Source organism: Eriocheir sinensis, chromosome 5 (genome assembly GCF_024679095.1).
Source record: "Eriocheir sinensis breed Jianghai 21 chromosome 5, ASM2467909v1, whole genome shotgun sequence".
Taxonomy (NCBI): domain Eukaryota; kingdom Metazoa; phylum Arthropoda; class Malacostraca; order Decapoda; family Varunidae; genus Eriocheir; species Eriocheir sinensis.
Window position 1 is genome coordinate 25,708,371 of NC_066513.1, and position 27,955 is coordinate 25,736,325.

A 27,955-nucleotide genomic window follows, 5' to 3' on the forward strand; every position below is an offset into this window, starting at 1 on the left:
GGAAAATTATAGATGGGGAACGCGACACAAATGGAGGAGAGAGAGAGAGAGAGAGAGAGAGAGAGAGAGAGAGAGAGAGAGAGAGAGAGAGAGAGAGAGAGAGAGAGAGAGAGAGAGAGAGAGAAGATAAAACAATATAGAAAAGAGAGAGAGAGTGAGAGTGGAAGAGAAAAAAGAAGCCAGGAAATATATACAAAATAACTCTGAATTTTTGGAAAGAGAAAAAGAGAAAAATGAGGGAAAAATGTGAGGTATGAGAGAGAGAGAGAGAGAGAAGAACGAGGAGGAGGAGGAAATTCGAGAGAAGAAAAGGAGGAAAGAAGAAGTAGAGGAGGCGAGTAGTTGAAAGGGAAGAGCACCGGAATTTCTGTGGGGAAAAAGTTACTATGAAAATGAGAAAAAGGGTAGAAAGAGGAGGAGAGGGGAATGGGAGGGGAGGAGGAGGAGGAGGAGGAGGAGGAGGAGGAGGAGGAAGAGGAGGAGGAGACGTGCACTGGTTGAAGAGTAGCAAAAATATTGGGAAGAGGAGAGTTGTGGAGGGAGATTGACACGTGGAAGGAGGGAAGGGAGAGGGAGAGAAAGTATTAAGAGGGAGGAGAGAGAGGGAGAGAGAGGAAGGGAGGGAAGCTTGGGGACAAAGGTGAAGGAAGGGAAATGGGGAAAGAGACAGAAAGAGAGAGGGAGAGAGAGGGAGAGAAGCGAAGCGAGATGGAGAGAGAGAGAGAGAGAGAGAGAGAGAGAGAGAGAGAGAGAGAGAGAGAGAGAGAGAGAGAGAGAGCGAGAGAGCGAGAGCGATAGAGAGAGAGGGAGAGAGAGACAGCAATACAACGAATGGGAAGGAGAGGGGAAAGGGTGATGTATGAGGTAGGGGAAGAGAGAGGAGAAAGTAAATAAGAGGAAACAGCAACACGGCTGAAAAAGAGAAACGTACTCAGGATCAGATAAATGACGAATGGTAATTGAAGGGAAGGAAAGGTAAATACACACACACACACACACACACACACACACACACACACACACACACACACACACACACACACACACGAGAGGGGGAAAAATAAAATGAAAGATAAAAGGTTGAACTAAAACGAGGAAGCAATAATCAAGGAGTTCAGATGATTAGAAAAAAATAGGAAGATAAGAAAAAAAGAACTAAAGAAAAAGAATGCATAAATAAACAACATCCAATTATAGAAAGACTTAGAAAAAAAAGGAAGAAGAAGAGGGACAGCGAAGCAATAATCAAGCGTTCAGATGATTAGAAAAAAAGAGGAAGAGGAACAGCGAAGCAATAAGCAAGCGTTCAGATGATTAGAAAAAAAGAGGAAAATGAGATAAAAAAAAGAAAAAAAAAAAAAGAAATAAAATAAAACATGCGTTCAGATGATTAGAAAAAAAGAGGAAGATAAGAAAAAAAGAACTAAAGAAAAAGAATGCATAAATAAACAACATCCAATTATAGAAAGACTTAGAAAAAAAAGGAAGAAGAAGAGGAACAGCGAAGCAATAATCAAGCGTTCAGATGAGTAGAAAAAAAGAGGAGAAAATGAGAAAAAAGAACCAAAAAGAAAAAGAGAGTATAAATAAACAACATACATTAATTGACAGCGATACGAAAGAAGGAAATATAGAAAAAGATGAAAAAATGGAAGAACAACAGAGAAGCAATAATCAAATCAGTAGGAAAAAAAAGAGGAAAATGAGAAAAAAAAAGTACCAAAAAAAGAAAATATAAATAAACAAACACAGATTAATAAACGACGATGAGAAAGAAGAGGAAAACGAAAGCAAAAAATGAAAACAAGGAAGAAAATAACGGGAAAAAGTTAGAAAAAGGAGGATAATGAGAAGAAAAAGTACTCAAAGAAGAAAACAAATGTAAATAAACAATACATAAATAAACTGATACGAGAGAGAGAGAGAGAGAGAGAGAGAGAGTGAGTAGGGAACGAAATCAGTATAGAACACAGACTAATCATCAAATATATATACAGTCTCCATATGAATATCACCCAGAGCTACGCAAGATAACACAACCATGCTTCATCTTCCTTCTCCTCCTCTTCCTCCTCCTCCTTCTCCATTTCCTGACTCTGGAGAAAGTGACAAGAAAGATGTGATTGCAAGGCCCAGAGGAAAGAGGGAGAAGGAGGGAAATAAAACTGATCTGGGAGGAGATGAAGCAAAGAGAAGCAGGAGTGACATACCAAAGAAAGAGGAGATGGAAGGAAGGGAAAGAAGGAGGAGGAGGAGGAGGAGGAGGAGGAGGAGGAGGAGGAGGAGGAGGCAAGACCATGGCGGAATAGAACGAGAAAAAACAGCAAATGGGAAAACAAGCAGACGAGGAAACAGGAAATAGGAAAAGAAGCAGAAAAAGAAGAAAAATAAAAAAGTGAGGGAAATGAAGAAAGAAAAATTAAAAGAAGGAGAAGATGAGGATAAGGATGAGGAAGTTAAGGAGGAAGAGAAGGAAAAGGAAGAGGAATAAAAAGAATTGGAAGTCAAAGAAGAAAATATTAAAGGTAGAGAAAAAAGAACGTAAATGAAGAAGAAGAAGAAGAAAAAAGAAGAGGAAGAAAAAGAAGGAATGGAAGATGATAAACGGAGAACGTAGATAAAGAAAAATAGGAAAGGAATGGAGAGAGAGAGAGAGAGAGAGAGAGAGAGAGAGAGAGAGAGAGAGAGAGAGAGAGAGAGAGAGAGAAGGTACATTCCCCGGGGCTAGCGAGGTAAAAGGTTTTGTGAAAAGAAGGATATTTTTCTCCACGGCCTGATATCCTTTCATAAATATTAATTGTTTTCTTTACTCTATTCACCTGTAAGTAATGACCGCCTATTATGCCTCACCTGTTAATTGGAATCTCCACTTCCAATTAAGAGTAAAAGGTATATAGTTCCACCTTTATATTTATTTGTGTAGCTACAGTAAACTCGTAATACTTTTTTTACGCCTTATTTTGTATCATTCTTTTCTAACTCCTCTTCCTCTCTTTCTGAACCTTCTCTTTCTATTCTCTTATTCTCCTTGTTTTTAGTTTTCTTTATCAGTTCCTCCATGTTTTCTTCCTGTTTCGTTTTCTCCTTTTTCTGCTTGTTTTTCTTTTTTCTTTTTCTTTTTTTCTTATTCAAACTCATCTTTTTTTCCTCCTATTTCTCGTTCTCTTCCTTCTTTCTTTTGAAATTCATCTTTTCTTCCTCTACTTTCTTCTTTCTCTTCCTAATTACTATTCGATCACATCTTTTCTTTTTCTTCTTTCTCTTTCTCTTCTTACTTTCTATTCAAACACGTCTTTTTTTTTCTTCCTCCACTTTCTCCTCCTCCTTCTCTTCTTTCCTTCCTTCACACTCACACCAGTCATCCAATCTTCCTCTCGTGCCTCCCACACACTCACCCGCACTCAATCCTATCTCAAGCTTTTTCATCTCGCACTCAGTCCCTTTCCTCGTGCAGTAAACTCTTTAATTGTATACCCGATCCCTTCCCTTTACGCTAGAACCCCCCTTCCCGGGAGGCTCCAAACTCCAGCCTTTTTCTCCTTACTTCGGGAATGTCAACACTCTCGCCGCTGTTGTTGAAGGTCCATTTAAAAGACGTTGGCAGCGGGTGAGCGTCCAACTGGCATGGAATCCTGACCTCCTCATGCTTGGCTGCCCCGTGGTAAGCCTCCTGACCGTCCTTACACACGGGCGCGTCTGTAAGAGAAGAGGAAACAATGGTGAGGGTTGGCGAAGGGGGAGAAAGCGATGGAGTCTTGCTAGAAGGCTCGAGGGGTGAAGAAAGAGGGAAAGCGGGCAGAGAAAGAGCTTGAGGGTTAGGGTCAGGCAGTGATACGGGCAGACGAAGGATGGGAAGGGGAAGAAGTTTTGGTAGAAGCCTCAAGGTGAAAGGAAGGAAGGGAATGCCTGAGGAATAAAGAAAAGGGGAAAGGAGACAAAGAAAGAGAGCTTGAGGGGAAGGAGAAGGCAGTGATACGCGCAGACGAAGAATGGGATGGGGAAGAAGTTTTGGTAGAAGCCTCAAGGTGAAAGGAAGGAAGGGAATGCCTGAGGAATAAAGAAAAGGGGAAAGGAGACAAAGAAAGAGAGCTTGAGGGGAAGGAGAAGGCAGTGATACGGGCTGACGAAAGATGGTGGAGACGAAGAAGTTTGGGTACAAGCCTCAAGGGGAAAGAAAGGAAGGGAATGCTTGAAGAATAAAGAAAGAGCGGAAAGGAGATAGATAAACAGCTTGAAGGGAAGGAGGAAACAGTAATACGAACTGACGAAGGACGGGAAGACGAAGAAGTTTTGGTAGAAGCCTCAAGGGGAAAGAGAGAAAGAGAGGAGGGGAGAGAGAGGGACGGGAAGGGAACAGCTGCTTAATTAGGGGTAAGAAAGGGTGCTGGGGAGGCGAGGGTTGTAGCTAATGTGATGAAAGAGTCGTTGTAGCTGCACGGAGTTCGGTAAGGGCGAGGGGAGGAAGACCTAGAGGAAAGGGGTGTGCGAATGAAGAAGGGGAAGGAGTAGCGTTGGTGTGTGTTAAGAGAATCAGATTTTTAGTGAGTGTAGAGAAAATGAAGCATAGTTTTGGCGGGTAAAAAAAAGAGATGATGCAAGGATAGGTAGATAGAGATGAGGATTAAGGAAAAGAAGAAATGAGTGAAGGAATAGGAACCGAGAGGAGGAAACGGATGGTGGGTAGATGAAGCAATTAGGAAAAGAGAAAAAAAAGAGAAGGAAGCTGTGAGGGAAGGAATAGAAGCGAGAAAAGGAACAGATGAAAGATTAATGAAGGAGTTTATGATAGACTGAAGGAGCGAAGATTTGAAAGAAGAAAGTGAGTAGAAGGATAAAGGCGAACCGATGAAGGATTGATAGAGGATTTAGGAACCGAGTGAGGATGTGGGAGGAAAAAAAAGTTAATTGAGGACGGAGGTGAAGGAGGACAAAAGGTCGATGAGGGACGCAGTTTTTCCGTAGGGCGAGGACGAGAAAGTGGAAGTTTTGAAAAGTCTGAGGGAAGGAGTTCTAAAGAGTGAAGGATGAGAATGAAGAATACGAGGAATGAGTGAGGTAGTGTGAGAAGAGTCGTAAGGTGAATAGGAGGTTCTGGATGATGAAGAAAAGTGTATAATGTGACGTAGAGATAGAAGTGCATAAGGATTTGGATGGCATGGGAGAATAAGCGAGTTGACGAATGACTGAGGTAATGCGAGAGGTGTGGACGGGTGAATAGCAGGTTTTGGATGAGAAAGAGGAATGTATGAGTGTATTAAGTGCAGATAGTGAGGTGTATAGTGTTAAAGAGCAAGGAAGGGGGTGACAGTGTATGGTGGAAGTAATGTGTTAGGGGAAAGAGAAGCTATGGAGGTGAAGAATTACGTTGTGTGTGTGTGTGTGTGTGTGTGTGTGTGTGTGTGTGTGTGTGTGTGTGTGTGTGTGTGTGTAATTTATCCCCCTTACTTTTACACGGAAAGCCGAGTACGAGGAAGCCTTTTAATGTATAAGAGAATCATTCCACTGAAGCGAACGCGACGAAAGAACGTTATGAGCTTTTCAGGTGAACCCACGAGAGTACAATTAGCGAAAGTGGTCGAGGATTAGTTTGTGGAGAGAGAAAGATGTGTACCAGGAGTGTGTGTGTGTGTGTGTGTGTGTGTGTGTGTTCGTAAATATTTTCCACTCTCGCTTCAGTTGTCCACAGCGAGTGACCAACAGAAGCTACTCGTAATTTGACCTGACGTGACCTGATTCCTGGTCGTCCACGTGAGCAATGTAAGTTCGTATCTTTTTAATCGAATCTTTTTATTTTATTTTTTTGTGCGGTTCCATTTTTCGCGTCATCGCTCTCTGTCGGTCAGCGGCAAATGCAAATTATACTATAGAAAATAGGTTTGGGATTACACAGTTTGGCTTTTAACTATCGCGACATCAGTATTCTTTTTATTTTTTTATTTTAGTGTGGGATGAAAAATTAAACACGACCATCCAACCCGTTTTCTTTTTTACCTCCAATCATTCGTTCCCATCACGATTATCATCATGAAATCACCGGCAATTCACCCACTTCACATTCTAATCCCTACTCCTATATCGTATGTACATTTCACTATCGCTAGGGTACTATATTTCTCCACGCTTCACTATCCATTTAAACTTTGATAGCACGAAAGGGAATAGCGGGTTAAAGGGGATAGATTGACAGGGAGAGGAAAGGTTGCTGGAGGGAAATGGGAAAGAGGAGCAGCACGGAGCATAGAGGTGAGACATGCAGGGCGAGGCAGCAAGAGCGGAGCGAGAGGCAGGAGGAAGGGAGGAACATATTGGTCGTGTGATATTGTGAAATCGAGAAAGGCAGAGACTCGTAATAAAGGGTAATGTAGGTTGCCTGATGAGAGAAGGCCGCGCCCCTTACACCTGATAAATTCGACCTACCTTCTAATTAGTTATCGCACCTGTCCTCCCCCTCCGTGTCGCCCAGGTAACCCCTCCTGCTGTGACTCATTAACACCTGCAGGAAATGTTGCCTCTGAAGTGTTTGCTCGGCACTCAATGTAACTCAAAGCGCTGGCGACGCGAGTGTGTTTGTGTTGCTGTGCAAATTAAATGTGCTCGAACACCTGTCGCTATATGGCTATTTTTTTTCCCGCCTGTGATTTTCTGAGTGGCGACAGGCCATTAAAACAATTATATTTTGATGCAGTCCAATTACGAGGCACACACACACACACACGCACACACGTACACACTTACATATACTCACTCACGTACACAGATACAAGCACACACACAAACACATGCACGAAAACAGACACACACACGCACGCACATAAATACTAACACACACGAATACACATACTCTCTCTCTCTCTCTCTCTCTCGTATCACTATTTATTTATGTATTGTTTATTTACACTTGTCTTCTTCTTTGGCCACTTTTTCTTCTCATATTCCTTTTTTTTCTATCTTTTTTCCCGTTATTTTCTTCCTTGTTTTCATTTTTTGCTTTCCGTTTCCTTCTCTTTCCTCTTTCACACCCACACACCCACCCACACACACACACACACACACACACACACACACACTCTATCCGTCACTTGTTATATACTTCACCCACCCACCCACCCAAGAGGTTTAAAAGACTCTTGGGAGCGTTCAAAGGCCTGCAAGTTCTTTTTATTCCTTATTTTATCCTTTCAACAAAAACTCGACCTTCCTTCCTCTTGACCCTTGAAGTACCGAGTCATATTTATACTCGATTCACAGGCGCCTGGACGAGAGGCAATTATATCCCTCGAAGGCGAGACTTGGAGTAGGAAAGGTGAGGAGAAGCGTTGGATTTCACGTGAGGTAACCCAACACCCCGATCCCACGCTTGATTAAATATATATGGAAGGCGAGACGAGGGTTGCTGTGGTCGTAGAAGTAGTAGTAGTAGTAGTAGTAGTAGTATTAGTAGCTGTGATTGTTGGTATTTTGTTGATTTAGTTGTTGTATTGGTAGCAGCAGTAATAGACAGCAATATTATCGTTTTTATCTGTCGGTGGAAATAACGGAGGTCAAAACAGCAACAGTAAAACAGCAAAAGCCACAACAACATCTTACACACAATGACTAAAAAAGACATATAGAAAAAAAAAAAAAAATCGGTCATGTTTCACCCAATCTCCACTGACCAAAGAACATCAAAGGCTTCAAGAGAGGCAAGGAAACAAAATACTCGTGACTCGAAGGTCCTGCCCCAACTATACGAACAGCTCCAAGGTCCTACTCACACTTGACGCGCAGTACGATGGGGTTGGAGTGTCCGTCGCCCTCGATGTTGGTGGCGACGCAGTAGTAGTCCCCCGAGGCCGCCCTGGTCACCTTCTGGAGGACGAGGGACTGGTTGCTTATGATGACCCCCGCTGTGACGTTGTGCTCCAGCTTCTTACCCTGAGACGCGAGGAAGAGGAGGAGGGAATGAGGAGGAGGAAGAGGAGGAACAGTAAAGATTTGTGGTCTAGCTTCTACCTCTGCTACGTAAGGAGGAGGAGGAGGAGGAGGAGGGAATGAGGAGGTGGAAGAAGAGTGGGAGTAGATATTTGTTCTCAGCTTCTTCCTCTTTGACGCAAGGAGGAGGAGGAGGAGGAGGAGGAATGATGAGATGGAAGTGGAGGAGTAGGAGTAGATAATTGTGCTCCATTTTCACACTCAGTTATGCAATGAAGAGAAGGAGGAGGAGGAAGAGGAGGAGGAGGAGGAGGAGGAGGAGGGTGTAGAGGCGTCTGCAATATGTAGATAAAAGTTAGAATAGGTAATGAAAGGGAGACATTGACAGGGAGTAAGGGAGTTTATTGCTTATTTCTTTCTGTTCCCTGAGGATAAAAAGTCAGAATGAGGAGTATGAAGAGGATTGAAAGGAGGAATAGGAGTAGGTATTAGGTGGATGAAAGTTTAATTTGGCGGTCAAAGGGAGACGTATATAGACAGGGAGAAAGGGAGCGTTATTGGTTTCTGTTGTCTGAGGGTAAGATATCAAGGCGATGAGGAAGATGGAGTTGGTAGAAGAGGAGGAGGAGAAGGAGGAGGCGTATGAAGTGAACGGAGAAAGGCTTAAGAAACGCAGTGGATGAACGGTGGAGAGAGAGAGAGAGAGAGAGAGAGAGAGAGAGAGAGAGAGAGAGAGAGAGAGAAGGCAGCTGGTCGGTTGCCTGGATATATTCCGTGAGGTTGAAAGTTCAGGTGTATATAATACGTATAATGAGGAGGAGGAGGAGGAGGAGGAGGAGGAGGAGGAGGAGGAGGAGGAGGAGGAGGAGGGGGAGGGATAGGAGGAGGAGGAAGAGGAGAGATTCGCCAGATATTGGACCATGATGGGGTGTAGGGATGCATAAAGAGAGAGAGAATGAGAGAGATTGAGGGGAAGGGTAATGTATTTTTTGGGAAGTTCTGTTGGGTAAAGTTCAGGTTTCAAAATACTGACAAGGAGGATTAAAACGAGGGAAAGAAGTAAAGATAAGACGTAAAGATGAAGTGTAGGAAGGCACTGAGAGAGAAAAAGGGCAAAGATAACATAGGAATTTCTTAGTTATCGCGTTTTGTTGCTTGACGTTCAGATTTCAAGAAGTGGAAGAAGGGGGAAAAAAGACAAGGCAGTGTAGGAAGGCATATAGAGACGGCAAGGGTAAGATAGAAATTTCTTTATTGTTCTGTTGCGCGAGGTTCAGATATCAAAACGTTGAGGAGAAGAATAGTTAAAAAGGGGAAGAGGATTAAAGATAGACATGACAGTGTAGGAAGACATAGAGAGACAGGTGGAGAGTAAGGGTAATGGTGTCCTGATTATTTTATTCTGTTGTGTGTGGCTCAGGTTTTAGAAGCTTGACAGGAAGAACTGGGAGAAGAAAAAGAGAACACGGGAATCTAAAACAAATACAGGCTAAGAATGGACTGTAGGAAGGCACTTAGAGGTATATAAGAGAGCAAGAGTAATGGTCTCATGGTATTTCAGTCTGTCATATAAGGTTAAAGGTGAGAATTAAGAAGTAGAGGAGTAAAGAAAGATTAAACAGTATAGGACGGCACACAGAAAGACGCAGAGGGCAAGGGTATCAGCGTCTTGGTTATCTCGTTCTGAGCGTGGGGTGAATTTTTATGAGGCTGATGATGAGACTGGAAGATTGGAGAGTGGTGATTAAAAAAGAGCGATAAAGCACTGTAGGAACGAACATAGAGAACGAAAGAAAAGGCGAGGGAAATACTATCATGTGTATTTCGATCTGTTGTGTGTGAAGTTGAAATATCTGGAGGGTGATGAGAATTAAGACCAAGAAAAGAGGAGTAAAGAAAGATAAAACAGTATAGGAAAGTGTATAGAGAAAGAGAGTGAGGGTAACAGTGTCTTGGTTATGTAGTGCTGTTGTGTGTGAAGTTGAAATATCTGGAGGTAGCTGAGAATTAAGACCAAGAAAAGAGGAGTAAAGGAAGATAAAACAGTGTAGGAAAGTGAATCGAGAGAGAGAGAGAGAGTGAGGGTAACAGTGTCTTGGTTATGTCCTGCTGTTGTGTGTGAAGTTGAAATATCTGGAGGGTGATGAGAATTAAGACCAAGAAAAGAGGAGTAAAGGAAGATAAAACAGTATAGGAAAGTGAATAGAGAGAGAGAGAGAGAGAGGGTAACAGTGTCTTGGTTATGTCGTGCTGTTGTGTGTGAAGTTGAAATATCTGGAGGTAGCTGAGAATTAAGACCAAGGAAAGAGGAGTAAAGAAAGATAAAACAGTATAGGAAAGTGAATAGAGAGAGAGAGAGAGTGAGGGTAACAGTGTCTTGGTTATGTCCTGCTGTTGTGTGTGAAGTTGAAATATCTGGAGGGTGATGAGAATTAAGACCAAGAAAAGAGGAGTAAAGAAAGATAAAACAGTATAGGAAAGTGAATCGAGAGAGATAGAGAGAGTGAGGGTAACTGTGTCTTGGTTATTTCGTGCTGTTGTGTGTGAAGTTGAAATATCTGGAGGTAGCTGAGAATTAAGACCAAGAAAAGAGGAGTAAAGGAAGATAAAACAGTGTAGGAAAGTGAATCGAGAGAGAGAGAGAGAGTGAGGGTAACTGTGTCTTGGTTATTTCGTGCTGTTGTGTGTGAAGTTGAAATATCTGGAGGGTGATGAGAATTGAGACCAAGAAAAGAGGAGTAAAGGAAGATAAAACAGTACAGGAAAGTGAATCGAGAGAGAGAGAGAGAGAGTGAGGGTAACAGTGTCTTGGTTATGTCCTGCTGTTGTGTGTGAAGTTGAAATATCTGGAGGTAGCTGAGAATTAAGACCAAGAAAGGAGGAGTAAAGGAAGATAAAACAGTATAGGAAAGTGAATCGAGAGAGAGAGAGAGAGTGAGGGTAACAGTGTCTTGGTTATGTAGTGCTATTGTGTGTGAAGTTGAAATATCTTGAGGTAGCTGAGAATTAAGACCAAGAAAAGAGGAGTAAAGGAAGATAAAACAGTACAGGAAAGTGAATCGAGAGAGAGAGAGAGAGTGAGGGTAACTGTGTCTTGGTTATTTCGTGCTGTTGTGTGTGGGGTTGAAATTTCAGGTGTAGGAAAACAAGTGTCGGTGTAGGGGATAAAACTGTCAGGGGTGTCGCGACGGGGAGGGAGAGTCTGAACGCTCCTCCTGGTGATTCCTTTTTCTGCTCAGGTTCGTTGGGGAAGGAGAACGGCGGGAGTAGGACTGAACACGCTTCCGATCCTCCTGTTACAACCAAATGGTCTTCTTTTTCACCTCTTTTTTTTTTTTTTGTTTGTTCCCATGACCCTTTGCGGTGGTAACTCTCTCTCTCTCTCTCTCTCTCTCTCTCTCTCTCTCTCTCTCTCTCTCTCTCTCTCTCTCTCTCTCTCTCTCTCTCTCTCTCTCTCTCTCATCTTTATCACTCTCTCTCTCTCTCTCTCTCTCTCTCTCTCTCTCTCTCTCTCTCTCTCTCTCTCTCTCTCTCTGTCTCTTTTTCTTTCACGCAATATATCTCATTAACACCTTTCTCTTAATCTCTAATACACTACTCTTTTTTTGTTATTTTTTCATCTCCAGTATTTTTTCTTTTACCTACCGTTTACTACCTCTAATTAAACCTTTGCTTATTTTCTAACTCTCCTAATTATTCTCTTTCACGTTTTCCTTTTCACATCTTCTTGCTCTCTAATTCTGTACTTCCACTTTTTGTTATTTTTTTTATCTAACCTTTTTTTATGTCTACCCTTTCAAAAATCTCAACAAAACCTTAATCAGTTCTCTAACTCACCCAAATACTCCCTTTCACGTCTTCATCTGCTATCTCATGTACTATCTTTTTTATTTGTTTCTCTTCCCTCCCCAGTCTGTCTTTTTTTTTCATCTTTACGAACTACCCTCCTCCACCTCCCAGCAAAGGCTTTATTTATTCCTTAACTAATTCTCTAACTCACCTCAATATTCTCTTTCACGTCTTCAGCTTTCTCTTTCATACACTCCATTTTCTATTTGTTTCTCCTCCCTCCTCAGCCTGTCTTTTTTATCTTTACGAACTACCCTCCTCCACCTCCCAGCAAAGGCTTTTCTTATTCCTTAACTCGCCGAAATATTCCATACCATTGATCACAAACCCTCCATCAGACTATCGGATTCCCTGTCACTTTTTCAGCCTCCCTCTCTTGTACTTTTTCAAAACCTTCCTCACTCGTTCTTCTCTATTACATCAAAGGCGTCTGCTCCTCCTCTTGCTCCCTCTCTTTCTCCCTTTCATGAACCTACAAACTACCTTCACCACCACTAATAGACAGGTCAGTATCCCCTAGAGCACCATATACTCGTTTAGAAGTCTTTACAAACACCATTCATTACCCATTTATCTCCCGTATGGCCTTTCGAACCTCTATTATTTTCTCCTCGATACTCTGTGGCTTCCTTTCAGACCGTCTACGTAATCCGTGGCCACATCCAATCGGTCCCATCTAGTCCTTTGTACGGTCCCCCTGAGCCTATGCAATACCCAGCGTGCCACTTATCCGTCTTCCCTCTAATAATACCGGTACCTCGTGAAGCCAGGAGATCTCGGTGACGGGCGGGTTGGCCTTGATGGAGCACTCGAAGTAAACGTCGTCACCCTCTTCGATGTTACTCAGGTTGAGGGACCGACCTGGCCGCAGCCTCGTCATGGGAACGTCTGTAGGGAGATACGAGAATGGGTTACAGATTAGAGAAGGGGAGTGGGTGAGTGAGAAAGGAGGAGGAGAGGGAGGTTAGGAGTGGGATTGGAGTTAAGAGTGAATGTATGAGTGATGATACGAGAATGGGTCAGGAATTATAGAAGGGAGGAGGAGGAGGAGGAGGAGGAGGAATAGATGAGGAAGGGAATAGGAGTGAAGAGACATGGCTGGTGACTGAAACCGACATTGATATAGAATCTTAAATCCTCTATCTTAATACATTTGTAAGATCTGAAACTCCTTGGCTTCTACTCTTGTTTTGTTTACCTTAGATTCAAGAATATCAAACGCAAGACTTGTCACGGCACTTCTGAAAGCAACTTTAGTATTTTTTCAGTAAGGAATAAACATCATGAATCGTCTTCCTATATCTCTTCGTCTTTCATGCATCCCTTCTTTTATCGCTGAATAGGAGAGAGAAAACGCGGGAAGGGAAGGAGTCTTGTCAGTGGAGAGATGGAGGAGGAGGAGGAGGAGGAGGAGGGGGAAGAGGGTGTTAGGGAAGGGAGAGGCGGGGGAGGGGGAGGCAAAACATATGGTGAAAGGAATGGATGTGTAAGGAAGGGAATGGGGAAAGGGTAGTGAATAAGGGGACAGCGATGCAGAGAAGGCGAGGAAGGAAGGGAGGGAGGGAGGGGGAGAGCGAGCAGGGAGGGAGGGAAGGAGGTGAAAGGGAGGGAAGGTAAGGGAGAGTGACCCAGTTACAAGGGAAGGAGAGAGGGAGGGAAGGAGGTGATAGGGAGGGAAGGTAAGGGAGGGGCAGCCAGTTACAAGGTTGCGTGGGGCAGGGAGGGAGCGATGTACAGAATGTTTACAAAGAACCCTTGAAAGACTCTCCGGATGAGCTCCTCTCTTTTGTCTCTCTTACCGTGTCTCTTTAGGAAGAAACGTAACCTCCCCCTCGTCTTTCTCTCTCCTTACCTCCTCGTTATTTCCCTCCTCTCCGTCTCTCCCTTCATCTTTTACTCCATCTGTCTTTTCGTTTATTCCTCCTAACTTCCTCTTTATTTACCTCTTCTCTCCTTTTATCTCTTTCCCCGTCTATCCCTCGTTTTTCTCTCTCCTTTCCTCCTCGTTATATCCCTCTCCTCTCCATCTCTCCCTTCATCTTTTTTTTCTATCTGTCTTTTCGTTTATTCCTCCTAATCTTCTCTTTATTTACTTCCTCTCTCCTTTTATCTCTTATCCCGTCTATCCCTTCGTGTGTTCGTCCTAACTTTACTTTCCCTTTATTCTCTCCTCCTTGCTCTTCCTTCATGTTTTAACCTCGCTATCTCTTTCCATGTTCCTCTATACCTTCTCGTCATCTCTTCCCTCTTCTCTCTCTTCATCTTTTATTTCCTCTATTTCATCGTATTTTCGTTCATATCTCCTCGTCGTTCTCCTCTATCTCTATCTTTTATCCCTGCTATCTCTTCGTATATACCTCCTTCCTGTCCCCTTCTCTCCTTTCATCTTTTCTCCTTTCTATCTCTTTGTATCTTCGTCCATACCTCCTCGTCATTCTCTTCTATCTCCATCTTTCATCCCCATTCTCTCTGTGTATCTTTCCCCGCCTCTCCCACGCTTTCCATTGCTGCAAATAATCTCGATGATCAGCGAAAACCCTCTCGGATACACGACATAACCGAGTCACCGCTTCAAGGAACAGACTATGCGGCCGAGTCCTTTTCCCTCAAATAGCACGGAAACTACACGAAGCGGCGCATTGGGAGGGTCACTAGACGTCAAAGCCTCCTATCACGGCGCAATACTCGAGGCCCCTTTGAGAGGTAAACCAAAATCGCGAGAGACAGTCCGCCGAGGAAAGGCAAAGACTCCCCCTTAGACGCAAGACCTAATCCACATACGGTATTAAACGTAAGTGGAGGCGACGTGCACTTCGGAGGAGACTTGAAGCTTCTCCATTAAAAGGCTTTGGAAAGTTTGGGGAAAAGTGCTTCCTTCGGTATGCCCGTGTCCTCCTCCTCCTCCTCCTCCTCCGTTGCTGCTGCTGCCTCTAAAGTCTGGCTGGAAGAGGCTAAAATATATATGATTATACACACAGAGGACGGGGGAACTTCATGTCGTGAGGGGAGGCTAAAGTAAAGTGATATGTCCTGGGGTGGTGTTCTCGGACGCTTCTACCTCACACATCAACTCTTTCCAAAGGCCAACAAGGAGATTAATCGAGTTGTCATACGTGTTTTTCATATTCAGGGTACAGAAGAAGGGTCAACCTACCACCAGGGCCATAAAGGTACGTCTGGAAATGCTACAAAACTCCTACGAAAACCATGTCAAAGGTGAGTGTGTTACCGACGAATGGTTTGAGAATACGCTCCCTGGTTGGTTGTGGCTGGCTTTCACCTCCTCTTCAGCTGACAGTATGCGTATCTTGCCTCTTGTGTGATTTGCCATATTGTCTTGATATGTCACACGCGGGGTGGGACTTGCTGCCGTGAGGGGAACGCTGCGGTGGAGTGGTATAGATAGATAGATGTGGTTTGTTATGGCTTCTGGTTTGCTTTCGATTCCTCTTCAGCTTACAGTATACGAATCTTGCCTCTTGCGTGATCTGCCTTCCTTTCCTCAAGCCCAACTTCTACAAAAAGAGGATACTATCTCATCGTATTTCCGTGTCTTCGTATCTTCCAGCATGCATACCTCTGGCCCTCTTTCTCCTCCTCTTCAGCTTACATTATGCGTATTTTGCCTTCTGCGTGATCTGCCTTCTTTTCCTCAAGCCCAACTTCTACAAAAAGAGGATTCTATCTTATCGTATTTCCGTGTCTTCGTATCTTCCAGCATGCATACCTCTGCGCGTCTTTCTCCTCTTCAGTTCACAGTATTCGTATTTTGCCTCCTGCGTGATCTGCCTTCTTTTCCTCAAGCGCAACGTCTACTCAAAGAGGATTCTGGAGCACGTCTGGGCCTCGGTGCGTGTCTCCTCGTCCTTCTTTCTGGGGCTGCACCGCGACCCTAATCCAGGCGAGGGGTCCCTGACTACTTCCTTCCTCGCGTGGGTTTTGCTTTGCCCTGACGGAAGTGAGGCGAGGAGGGTTTTTAGCATTCTTTCTTTCCCCTTTCCTCTGCTTCTCTCTTCTCTTGTTTCTCTTGTTTTTTTTTCGTTTCCTTTCTTCGTTTTCGTTTCTTGTACTTTCTTGTCATTTGCATTCTCTCTCTCCTTTCTCCTTTCCTCTTCTTTTCTTTTTGCTTCTCTTTTTTTACGTTTTTCTCTCCGTTTTCATTTTTTTGCATTTTTTTCTGTTTAATATTCTCTTTCAGCTTCCCTTTTCACTTCTAATCCCTCTCTTTTTATTACGTTTTCTTTCCTCTTTTTCATTTTCTGTAGTTATTTTTTTTCATTTCTTTCTGTCCCTGTTTTTGTTTTCCTACCCCGCTCCTTTCTCCGCTTCCTCCTCCTCCTTCTTCTCCTCCTGCTTCTCCTTCGTCGTGCCTGGAGTGGCCATCCGAGCACTAGCGGCATTAAGGCAGTAGACAGAGGCCGCTGAGTGGAGAGTCTCGCTGATGGATCTGAATAGCTGGAGGCTTGAGTCTGGACCGCTCCTTGTCACGCTGCATTACCCTACTGCCTCCTCCACCACCGTCACTACTACTACTACTTCTACTACTACTACTACTACTACTACTACTACTACTACTACTACTACTACATTTTTACTACTATCGTCACTGCCACCCTCGCCACCATCTCAATCTTTCCTCCTCCTCCTCCTGCCCCGCTTTTTATGGCTCCCTTATACAACGTTTGGGCTCTGCTAGAACGTTTATCATTATTGTTATCTTAGGAGGGCATCCGAAGAGCTTCCCGTTATTGCTATCATTGTTATTATCTTTCTTTTTCATGTTTATAGTTTACATTTATCTTTTTTTTACTTCTTTTGCTCCTTCCTTTTCCGATCTTGCTTTCCTTTCTTGTTTCTCTAACCTCACCTCACCTAACCTGACCTAGCCTGACCTAACCTGACCTGCCCTGCCCTGCCCTGACCTAACCGGACCTGATCTGACCTGACCTGACCTGACTGCCCTACTCTGCTGCTGCCCCCTAACCCTAACCTAATCCAACCTTAACTTAAAAATACCCTAAACCAACCAAAAAAACCAACCTAACCTAACCTGATCTGATCAACCTACCCTTGATGACCTTAACTCTTAACCTACACACCTACCCAACTTAACCTGACCTGACCTGACTTGACCTAACCCGACATAACCTAACCTAACCTAATCTAACCTTATCTAACCTAACTGAACCTTACCTAACCAATCCTAATTTAACCTAACCTAACCTGACCTTACGTATCCTAACCTGACTTAACCTTACATAACCTAACTTAACCTTACCTAACTACCTAACTTAACCTGACCTGACCTTCCCTAACTCACTGATGTTCTGAGCGAGGCAGTTCTGGATGGCGGCAGCGGATTATGATGCCACGGAAGGCCTAGACTAATGATGTACTGTTATTGTTCTGTGATAAGCCATCAAACGCCCGCCGCTGTTGATAAGCCGAACGGTAAATCCTTGTTATCAGGTGTGTCTGTCGTGATCAAATTTTCCCCGCCCGCTCTTTTTTTTACGGGCGTTCACCTTTAAGAATTGTTTGGGTGTTCTTTCACGTTTCCTTTATGGGTCCGTGTCTCGCATTTATCTCGCTTCGTTGTGAGAAATGGCTTGTTTTTCCTAGTTTCGAGGCCCACGTGTGCCGTTCGTTCGTATTTTGGTTCTGCGTAGTAAAGGTTCGGTTTGCGAGAGTGCGTGGTTGTGATGTTTGGTTAGATGGTTGTAATGGTTCTGTAAAGTGTTAGTGGCGGTATTTGTAGTACTAGTAGCAGTAGGTGTAGCAATGGTAGTAGTTATTGTTGCTGCAGTGATAGTAATAGTTGTAATAATGGTAGCAGGAGAGGAGGGAAAAGGAGAGAAGAGGAGAGAGGAGGAGAGGAGGAGAGAAGAGTAGAGAAAAGGAGAGAAGAGAGGAGAAGAGGAGAAAAGAAGAGAAGAGAATAGGAAAGGAGAGGAGAGGAGAGGAGAGGAGAAAAGAAGGAGGAGAAGGAGAAAAAGGAGGAGCAGAAGTATGATTATTATTAGAAGTCGTAATAGAAGAATTATTATTATTATTATTATTATTATTATTATTATTATTAGTGTCCAAGGGTCCTTCTGCAGCGCCCCCCTCCCCCTCCCCCTCCCCCCCTCCACACAGGTAAAGGCCTTCCGACAGGTGTTCGCAGGACCGCCGGGAGGAAATTTCATTAGCCGCGGAACGATCGTGCGAGTGTGCATTCATTATCGACTAATTCCATTTTATATCTTCTAAACTCCCGGATCCATTTTAACTTTGCCGAATTTGGGATTTCATATTTCCGAATTTCCCCCTCGGCTTCTTTCCCTCCACAAGCTGCGTTTTATTGAAGGTAATTTCGGCCATGTGGGATATACGCTACTCTTCGGCTCTTCGGGGGAACCTTCAAGAGTCCTCAGCCATTTCATGAATTGCCAAACGTCATTCGATATTCTGATTTCTCTGGAGGACGTAGGAAATACACGAGAATTCTGATTTGTGTGTTTTTGGTCTTTTTAGGTATTCGCTTCCCTCTGGATTCACGAAACTGTGATGGGATGATTGAGTAGCTTCTCGTGTGGACATTCGAAATATACTTGAGGTGACCGAGTAGCATCCCTTGAGGCCATACGAAATGTACGTGAACTCTGATTTCTTTGTTTTTGCTCTTTTTAAGTTTTCAATTCCCACTGGACTCAATGAAACCGTGAGGAGGTGACTGTGTAGCTTGTTTTGAGTACACACAAAATAAAGGGCATTCTTATCTCTGTGATTTTGCTCTATTTTAGTTTTCGTTTCCCACTGAATTCATGAAACTGTGAAGGGATGACTGAGTTCTTTTTTTTTTTAACAACAAAAGAGTCGGCACAAGGGCAACAAAAAGAGTGTAGAAAAAAAGCCCGCTACTTGCCTCTCCCACAACAGAAGATAGTATAGAGTAGCGAAAAGAGGGATCAATTTCGGATGGAGAGGTGTCTTGATACACTCTTCTTGAAAGAGGTCAAGTTATAGGCAGGAGGAAATACAGACGGAGGAAGGCTGTTCCAGACTTTACCAGTGTAAGGGATGAAAGAGTGAAGATGCTGGTTAACTCTTGCATAAGGGGTTTGGACAGGATAGGGATGAGCAAGAGTGGACAGTCGAGTGCAGCGGGGCCGCGGGAGGAGGAGGAGGAGGCATGCAGTTAGCAAGTTCAGAAGAGCAGTCAGCATGAAAATATCGATAGTAGATAGAAAGAGAGGCAACATGGCGGCGGAATTTAAGAGGTAGAAGACTTTGTGGATGATAAACCTCGATACTTTGTGTGTATTCGGCTTCAAGTCCGTTTGGGTACATGGAATATTGCTCGCTGTGTTTGGCGTTAACGCTTAGATGACGATAAATATTGCGTGTGTATTCGCCCGGTGTCAGTTCGAGCTCGGTGGGAATATTGGCGTGTACGTGAGGGCCAAAAAACTAAAGAGACGCAGGTGTACATTTTGGTGTTTACATTCGCTTCGTGTCAGTTTGGGTTTACTGAATATCGATGAGGGTAAAAAATATGAAAGCAAACATCACACACACACAAACACACACACATAACCCTCCCCCCCCTCTCCCCCCCCGTCACCCACGTATCATTCCTCTCTCCCTCCTCTCTCCTCCCTAACCCCAAAACAGGATTCGGTCGCTTGCAATAAATCAAAAGTAATTGGGTTGACTAAACGCGTGGCTCTATTTACTTGTTACATATGTTTGGCCGTGTTTAATTGCGACTTTATTAATGGGAGCTATTAACACATACTAACACGGAAAAGCCTTAATGATCAACAGGGATTCAGACACTTCGGTAAACATTTGCGCAAGACCCAGAGTGTAAAATTTCCCTTAGTTTGCCTATAAAATTTAATGACCTACTTGTTATTAATATATGCGGGGAGAATAACATATAACTGCCCCCTCGTAAGTCCAGTTTATAGGGTATGGAAAGTAGACCGCCGTATCCTCTCCCCATCGTTCTCACTCGCTTGTTGATTCCCTTCAGTGCCCGAGCGAAGAGTGAGCCCTACTCGTAACTGCTAAAAGGCAAAGAAAACGAGGGACCGACCAACTCGAGTAGGCTTCGTTGATTGGCTTCAGTGTAGGTCAGGGTTTTCGTGTTCGTTTTACGTTTTCCTATTTTTCGGTGAGTTAGTGTCACGATTGCTTCCGTGGTTAAAAATATACGTAAATAAGGATAATATTGATGGTATTGCAATTTGGTAGACTAATGATCTCTCTTTCGACAGCTAGGACAGTTAAAAATGCAAAAAAAGTTCAGTAATTGTCACTAATACCGTAATATATTTACTGGATATGTTTCTGCTTACTCATGCAACGTAGGCGTGTACAAACGTAATACGGGTCACAATAATTCGAAGTAAAGATCAGGAAGTAGATACATAAACCGACTTACATTTCCTCCGACACTGAGCCTTTACATAAGAGTTTAAAGCGACATGTTCACTGTGGCTATCATTGTTTTGTTTACCCGTTCAACATACGCGTGAATAAACATCAAACGAGGCACACCAATTAGACGTCAAGATCAAGAGAAAGACAGAGGAACCGCCTTGCATTTCTTCCGACACTGAGCCTCAATTAAGGGGGTCTAAGACGAAATGCTTCCCGTTGCTGGGCCCCGCGAAGGCACTCCAGAGGGTTTATGAGGGAATAGGAATGCTCGCGGGCCGTCCAATAGCCATTAAAGAAAATGAGATTAAACAAACAACACCATTATCGAACTGAGAATACAGAGGCGCTGGAATAAAGACATGTTGTAAAGGAGGAAGAGGTTAGAAGGTATGCTAAGACTGCGGGACTGGTAGAAATAATAATTGTAAGGTTAATAAAGATAATACCTTCACGATAACAGCTTCGAAAACCCTTGCTCTTCTTCCTTCTCACTCCTCCTCGTCCTCATCTTCGTCCTCCTCCTCCTCCTTCTCTCACGCTTCCTGCTGATCCTCCTTCTCCTCCTCCTCCTCTTCCTCCTCCTCCTCCTCCTACAACAACTGCTACTACCACCACTACCACCATCACCACCACCAGCACTATCCTATCAAATGCAGCAATTATAAGAACCGAAACCCTGTAATTACCCGATCAAAACAAGGACCTGATAACAATGCAAAACGCGGGATAAAGGCGCCAACACCATAACGAAAGTCTAATTAAGCGATCCTGTATGAGAGAGAGAGAGAGAGAGAGAGAGAGAGAGAGAGAGAGAGAGAGAGAGAGAGAGAGAGAGAGAGAGAGAGTAGTCAAAGGTATATCTGCTAGTGTTGCGCGTGTGTTGACCGACAGTGTTACTAAAACGTATTGGTATCAGTTATGAATGATGTATTAGCGCCCGTGTTGATTTTGTTAATGTTGTTTTTGTTAGTGTTAGCGTTGCCCGAGCGGTGTTTGTTCTTGCTCTCGCTGATGTTGGAGGCTGTTATTTCTTCGGCTTCTGTTACTGTTGCTGCAATCGTAAATGGTGATATATATTTCTTGTGATAATATTGGCTTTGTTGTTTTTGGCATTGCTTGCTTTGTTTGGCTTTATGGTGTTGTCGTCGTGAGTGATGCCTTTGTTTTTCTTGTATTAATGATTGTGTGCATATGTAGTTGTGTATGTATATGTGAAAGGTTCAGCACTTACACCCCCCTCCCCCCACACACACACTCATACACCCCCCAACACCCATACCCACCCACCCACACACACACACACACACACACACACACACACACACACACACACGTACACGGTCTCTGTCTTAGGTTTTATGGAGGTCGTTGTGGGTGAAATCATTACCAGGGGAACCATCGAGTCAGTTTGCTTTGTTTTATTTAAGGGCTTACATTTCTCTCTCTTTTATACACGCTTTCCCGTAGCTAAACTTTCGCTATTTTTTTACGGTATTGTATTTTTTCGGTCTGTGATATGTAGTGTTTGCTTTTTTTCTCTCTTCTCCTGTGAAAGCAAACAAACGAAAGGGTCATGTAGTTATTTATTTTTCAGTGTTTTGTATGTTTTTTTTGTCTTTTTATAAACGATGGATTTATGCTTTTTTTTGTGTCCTCGGCAAACAATGGATTCGGTTTTTCTCTCGTTTTTGAAATCGTTACTCTACTTTTACTCTACTTTTTCCTTTTTTCCCTTGTCCCTTTTCCCTTTTACATAATTAATACTAAACTTTTTGAATTTTTTACCATATACACTTCTATACCTCTCTCTACCCGGCTTTTCCTTCCCTTTTTCTTCTATTTTTGCTCTCGTTGTGTGGGGTTGTGTCATTCACGCTTTTAGTCAGGAGTATTTAGTATCTCTTTGGTGTATTAGATTTATTAGTATTCATCAAAATATATATTAGGGCTATTTATTATTTTGGGGTATTTATTTCAGGGTATTTTGTCAGGGTAATTTAGGGCTAACTTGGGCTATTTGGATTTATTATGTTATTGTTTTTCCGAGGGATTTTGCAGCTGAGTTATGTGTATATTTACCTTTCCTTCTCGAAAAGATTAGGTTGGGGATGTGATTTATATATGTGCCGAGAGAGAGAGAGAGAGAGAGAGAGAGAGAGAGAGAGAGAGAGAGAGAGAGAGAGAGAGAGAGAGAGAGAGAGAGAGAGAGAAGGTAAACGAAATTATGTGACGGAGAAACTGTACAAGACTGGAATTTAGTGAGAGAGAGAGAGAGAGAGAGAGAGAGAGAGAGAGAGAGAGAGAGAGAGAGAGAGAGAGAGAGAGAGAGAGAGAGAGAGAGAGAGAGAGAGAGAGAGAGAGAGAGATAAAGATAAGGTAAGCGAAATTATGTGACGGAAAAACTGTACAAGACTGGAATCTAGTGAGAGAGAGAGAGAGAGAGAGAGAGAGAGAGAGAGAGAGAGAGAGAGAGCAAAGGGGTGATCACAACGGCTCTGAGGTGCAATGAAAAATAAATATAAATCTTGTCTAAATGTCTTATGAATAACAATATTTTTTTTATACTACATAGCTTTTTCATCGTATTCTTTTAACATTCACGAAGAAAAGAGTCCATATCAAACCATCTTATTGCTATTGTATCACTTAGGTCTCTCTCTCTTTCAGAATCAAAGTAGGTATATCTGTATATTTTCTCATTCCTCAGCCCCGTTCTCCTCTTGCTTCAGCTTTTCCTTCACTCTTTCTCCTTCTTTGTTTACCTTTCCTCTATTTCCTGTGCCTCCTCGTCGTCGTCCTCGTCCTCCTTCCCGTCCTCCTCCTCCTCCTCCTCCTCCTCCTCCTCCTTTTTAATCGGAACAGGAAACCCCCTCAGGAATTCTCAACAAAAACCTAGTGCCTGTGTTCACGCTCGAGAACACTGTGCCCCACCACCAAGTGTTTTGACCCGCCCAGGGGATTGTACTCATGGGAACAGTGCAAAATGAGAACAGGGTGCGGATGATTAGCCGTCCGAGCTCGATACGAAAACATCAGCTTTGTCCGGGAATCTTTATCTCTGAGGTTAAGAGTGGTGGATGAGTGGAACAGAGTGGTGGATGAGTGGAATAAGAGTGGTGGATGAGTGGAATGGGCTGAGCAATCATGTGGTGAGTGCCAATACAATTGTCTCATTCAAAAATAGATTAGATAAATTCATGGACAGCGATATTAGGTGGGGTTAGATTCACGGGAGCTTAGGGTCAAAGGAGCTGACTTGTACAGGTATACCGGCCTCTTGCAGACTCCTACGTTCTTATGTTCTTATGTTCTTTTGAGGTTGCTAAAAGAACTACAGCAGCAAATATTTCAGCCACTTACCAGCACTTTTAATCGGTATAATCATATTCCTAGCGACGTTTGATATGTAGGCTTCCGGAAAGCTATTTGCAAGGTTACCATAAGAACGACTCTTTAAAAATAACTAGTCACTTGGTACACTCGACCATTTGACGACCTGGACAAAAGGTTGGTTTCTCGGACTGAAATCTTCCATGTCGAACTTTACTGGCGAAACTAATTGGGTGGAGAGGCCCTTACAGCCGCTGATTATGAAAAGCGAGCGTGCAAGGTCATGTATTTTGAGTCTGCCTGCAACGAAGCTAATTTTATGTTCGTGTTAAGCGACCGGAAAATCGAATGTAAGGCGCCAGGAGTAATGAAATAACTCCTTAGCATGACTTTACCCGCTGGAATACGCAGTGCAATGATAATTATGATCCCTTATTTCAAGCAGCTCATCGGATTACTCGCGAGAGCAGCGACGGTCCCTGAAAATGATGACATCGTTAAGGCCACACCCATATGAGAACGACCCCGGGGATTGATTTTCTTTACTCTTTACAAGGAGTGAAGACGACGGGGATTTTATGAATTTCCTGAAGCTAACCCGACAACTATGAATAACTGTGCAGCCTACCGATTCAAGCGAGGCAGGAGTTTACTTTGAATAGATTCATCCGCCACTGAAACAACCTTCCTGCAGCGGTAGTTAGTAAGAAAACAATTAACTTCTTTTAGGATCGACTAGGACGTTGATTGTCGCGGCTTGAATGAACTGATCGTCCCTGTAAATTCGCACATTGAGTGGTTTAATCTGTTCTACAAGTCACTAAAGCAGGAACCCTTCTCATTACCCAGTGGACTTTCTGTTGCCTGTTGGTCCACGTTTCCATGTTTTTCCTCTGTTTCTACCTCCTCGGCCGCCACTTCTTTCTCCTCCTCCTCCTCCTCCTCCTCCTCGACCTCCACATTTTTTCTCGTATTCGTCCTTCTCTCTCATTTGTTTCGTTTATGGTTCCAGTTCCTCATTTTCTTGTACTTCTCGTCACCGCCTCTCTCGCTCTCGTTCTCCTTTTTGCCATCTTCCTTCCTCCCGTTTGCCATTTTACACATTTCCTCCTCCTTCCCCCTCCGGTTGTCTCTCTTTTTATCTGATTTTTCATTCATCTAATAGTTCTCGTCTTACTGTTCTCCGTTCTCTTAGTTCCCTTCTCTTGTCCCTCCTTTTTTACCTCCAACTTTTCATCTTTCTGATTCTGTTGCTTTTCCTCCTCCTCTTCCTCCTCCTTCTCTTCCTCTTCCTTTTCGTTCAATATTTCGCTTTCTTGACACTCCTCTGTCTCCTCTTCCTCGTTATCTTCAGCGTCCTTGTTCTCCTTTTTCCTCTTGATCCTCTCTCTTTATCCTCCTCTTCGTCCCCTACTCTCGTTCCTCTTCTTTTTCGCTCAACTTTTCGCCTTCTTGACGCTCCTCTGTCTCCTCTTCTTTGTTATCTTCTGCATCCTTGTTCTCCTCGTTCTCCTCCTCCTCTTTCTCTGCCTCCCTTCGAAAAAGCCGGTTCAGGTCATGTTTGAGGAAAGAGTTTGGATAAAAGTGATGAAGGTGACGAAGAAGCCGCGGTCCACTCTGTTATCTTAGAGAGAGAGAGAGAGAGAGAGAGAGAGAGAGAGAGAGAGAGACCCCTAACGGATTTAATATTTAGTTCCAGGATTCATTATTAGCCGAGTGGAAATATCATTATACGTCATTAACTGAACCGAGACGTAAAATCAGATTATGAAACAGTAAGTCGGACGGAGCGACGAGAGACGAGTCGAACGTGAAATTGGATAGTACGAAGCAGCGGTGTGGAGTTGGGTATAAATAAGCTACTCCGACTTCAGGTAATTTTGAGGGTGCGACTTCGACTCCGACTTCGATTCCGACTCCAGGAAATTTTAAGGTTGCCACTCCGGTCCGACTCCACACCCTTGACTTCGAATTCGCTGACGTATAATGGAATAACCTCCTTATATAATTAGCACCCGGAAAAGCTTCTTATTCTACACGACAAACTTAAAAAATACAGCTAAAAGTACTAATACGGAGAGTAGTGAGCCAGACTCTGTTTCCTGAGAGGTCGTTCTATGTATATAACGTAAAGAGAAACGTCCATTAGGAGAGCATAAAACGGTAGAACTTCCTGTAGAACCTCATGTGCTGTTAGCGAGCGAGCGTTTTTCTCATTCTTCGCATTTTCCTCCAGCCGAAGACCCCACGAAAACGAGTCTCTGGATCCTGAACCTTCTCCTAAAAGCCCAAACGTCCTTCCACTGAGTAAGGGCCCCGCTAAAGCCTTTCGCTCAGATGGACTCGAAGTATGTGTAAACCGCTTAGTCTGCCCTATCCTGCACCGACCCGCGCTCCTCATCTCTTCCTCTCGTCCACGACTTTTCTTTCCTCTGCTCTCGTCTCCCCCTGTCCAGTGTCCAGTCCTGCATTGACATTCCATCCTATTACGACTTTCCCTGCTTTTCCCTTTCCTGTTATTTCTGTACTCTGTCCCACGCTGTTCTCTGTTCTCTTTTTGCGTAGTCTTGCCTTGATTAACTGCATTGCCCTGTTCTACTTTGCCCTGCTCTGCCTCCTCCTCCTCCTCCTCCTTTCCTCTCCTTATCTACCTTCATTGCCCTCTTCATAATATAATTTACCTGTACTCTGCCTTTCTCTGCCATGCTTCCTATTCTAGTTCACCCTGCGCTTCCTCCCCCTTCTCTTTCCTTGCCCTATTCTGCCCTTCCTTCACTGGCCTACCTTTCCTGTCCTTTTCATCCTTTGCTATGCCTGTACTCTGCTTTTCTCTGTTTTCTCTGCCCTGCTCTTCCTCTCCCTTCCCTTTACCTGCTCTGTCCTGCCTCTCCTACCCTGCCCTACCTTCCCCTGCCTTCTCCATCCTTTGCTATACCACTACCCTGCTTTTCTCTGCCCTGCTCTTCCTCTCCCTTCTCTTTGTCTGGTCTGTCCTGCCTTCCCTCCTCTTCCCATCCTTTGCAATACCTGTACCCTGCTTTACTATGCCCTCTCTGGCTCCACCTTGCTCCGGCCTGGCTTGACTTTGATGCATCGGAGAGGAAAGTAATTTTCCGCATCCTGTTCTGGAGCCGCAAATGGAATCTATTTTAGTTACGTATGCCAAGAGCTTTGTCGCCCGCCCTCGCCCCGCACTTCGTCATACATACAGATGCCTGCCTGGCCCGCTGGATGTATGAATGTATGAATGAATGTGCGACGGAATGAATGAATGCTTAAGTGGAATGAAAATGTTCCTCTCTACTCTCTCTCTCTCTCTCTTTGTCGTAGTTGTAGTGGCATTATTTTGATCCTTGTGTTATGAGGTGGCGTTACTATAAATAAAGAAATAAAGGTTAGGTACGGTTTTATGGGGCATTTTCGACTGAACCTCCAAAACCCTTTCGCACCAAAAACTTAAAACCGAAACAACGAGACCGCAATATTCACTTTCTCTTTTCGGAAACCGTTCTGGGGGATTGTGGCGTGTCGCTCATGTGTTTGTGTGTGTGTGTGTGTGTGTGTGTGTGTGTGTGTGTGTGTGTGTGTGTGTGTGTGCGCCTAGCTATGTGGTCGCGGCAAAAAACACCGGGAAAAAAAAAAACCTTCGCCCGCAAAACTTTTTCCCGTCACGCCAAAAATATATGTAAAAAAAAAAGGGTTCCATTCACGCAGTTGGGGAATCACGATCACGGAAACCTTCATCACTAGGCGGCTTTGTCTTTGCTGTTATCCTGAAGCCGAATATTCATCTTTGGCATAAATCAGTTTAAAATCACACCATCGCCAGAGAGAGAGAGAGAGAGAGAGAGAGAGGGAAGCTTTGTAATCAAGAGACAGAGATTTAGTGGCAGGATGAGGGGCGACAGCTGATGAAATAAAGAAAGACACGCACACACTGACACACACACACACACACACACACACACACACACACACGAGAGAGAGAGAGAGAGAGAGAGAGAGAGAGAGAGAGAGAGAGAGAGAGAGAGGCCACCAAATAAATAAACGACGTTGCCTGCCTCCCAAACCTCCACTTCCATCTCTCTCTCTCTCTCTCTCTCTCAAACACACACACACACACACACACACACACACACACACACACACACACACACACACACACGGGTACTCACGGTAAATCTGCAGCTTCCATCGGTCTGTAAGAGGCGGGTTGGAGAGCGTAGGAGACTCGGCCCGGCACGCGAGGATCCTCCCTTCGTCCCTAACACTTGGAGTCCATCTCAGCTCGCTCCTGGTCACGTTCCCTTCCTCCGTGAGCTTTGGGTAGTGGGGAGAAGAGAAAGATATGTGTGTGAGAAGGTCGTCGGATATAAGGTCGGCTGAAAGAGGGGGAAAGGGGACAAGTTTATGAATTAGAGAGTCTGTGTTT

The 27,955-nt window shown here is 43.9% G+C and overlaps 1 protein-coding gene and 1 long non-coding RNA gene across 2 annotated transcripts in view; one reads left to right on the forward strand and one right to left on the reverse strand.

The window, feature by feature from the left end:
* LOC126985695 (uncharacterized) overlaps nt 1-27,955 on the forward strand; it is a 106,833-nt gene that overhangs the window by 58,934 nt on the left and 19,944 nt on the right. The window lies entirely within an intron of this gene.
* LOC126985691 (nephrin-like) overlaps nt 1-27,955 on the reverse strand; it is a 105,820-nt gene that overhangs the window by 15,921 nt on the left and 61,944 nt on the right. Inside the window, exons 6-9 of the mRNA XM_050840848.1 lie at nt 27,699-27,843; nt 12,521-12,651; nt 7,758-7,917; nt 3,545-3,696 (exon numbers count right to left, since the gene is read on the reverse strand). Of these exons, the coding sequence (XP_050696805.1) occupies nt 3,545-3,696; nt 7,758-7,917; nt 12,521-12,651; nt 27,699-27,843 (588 nt within the window). The remainder of the gene's footprint in view (nt 1-3,544; nt 3,697-7,757; nt 7,918-12,520; nt 12,652-27,698; nt 27,844-27,955) is intronic.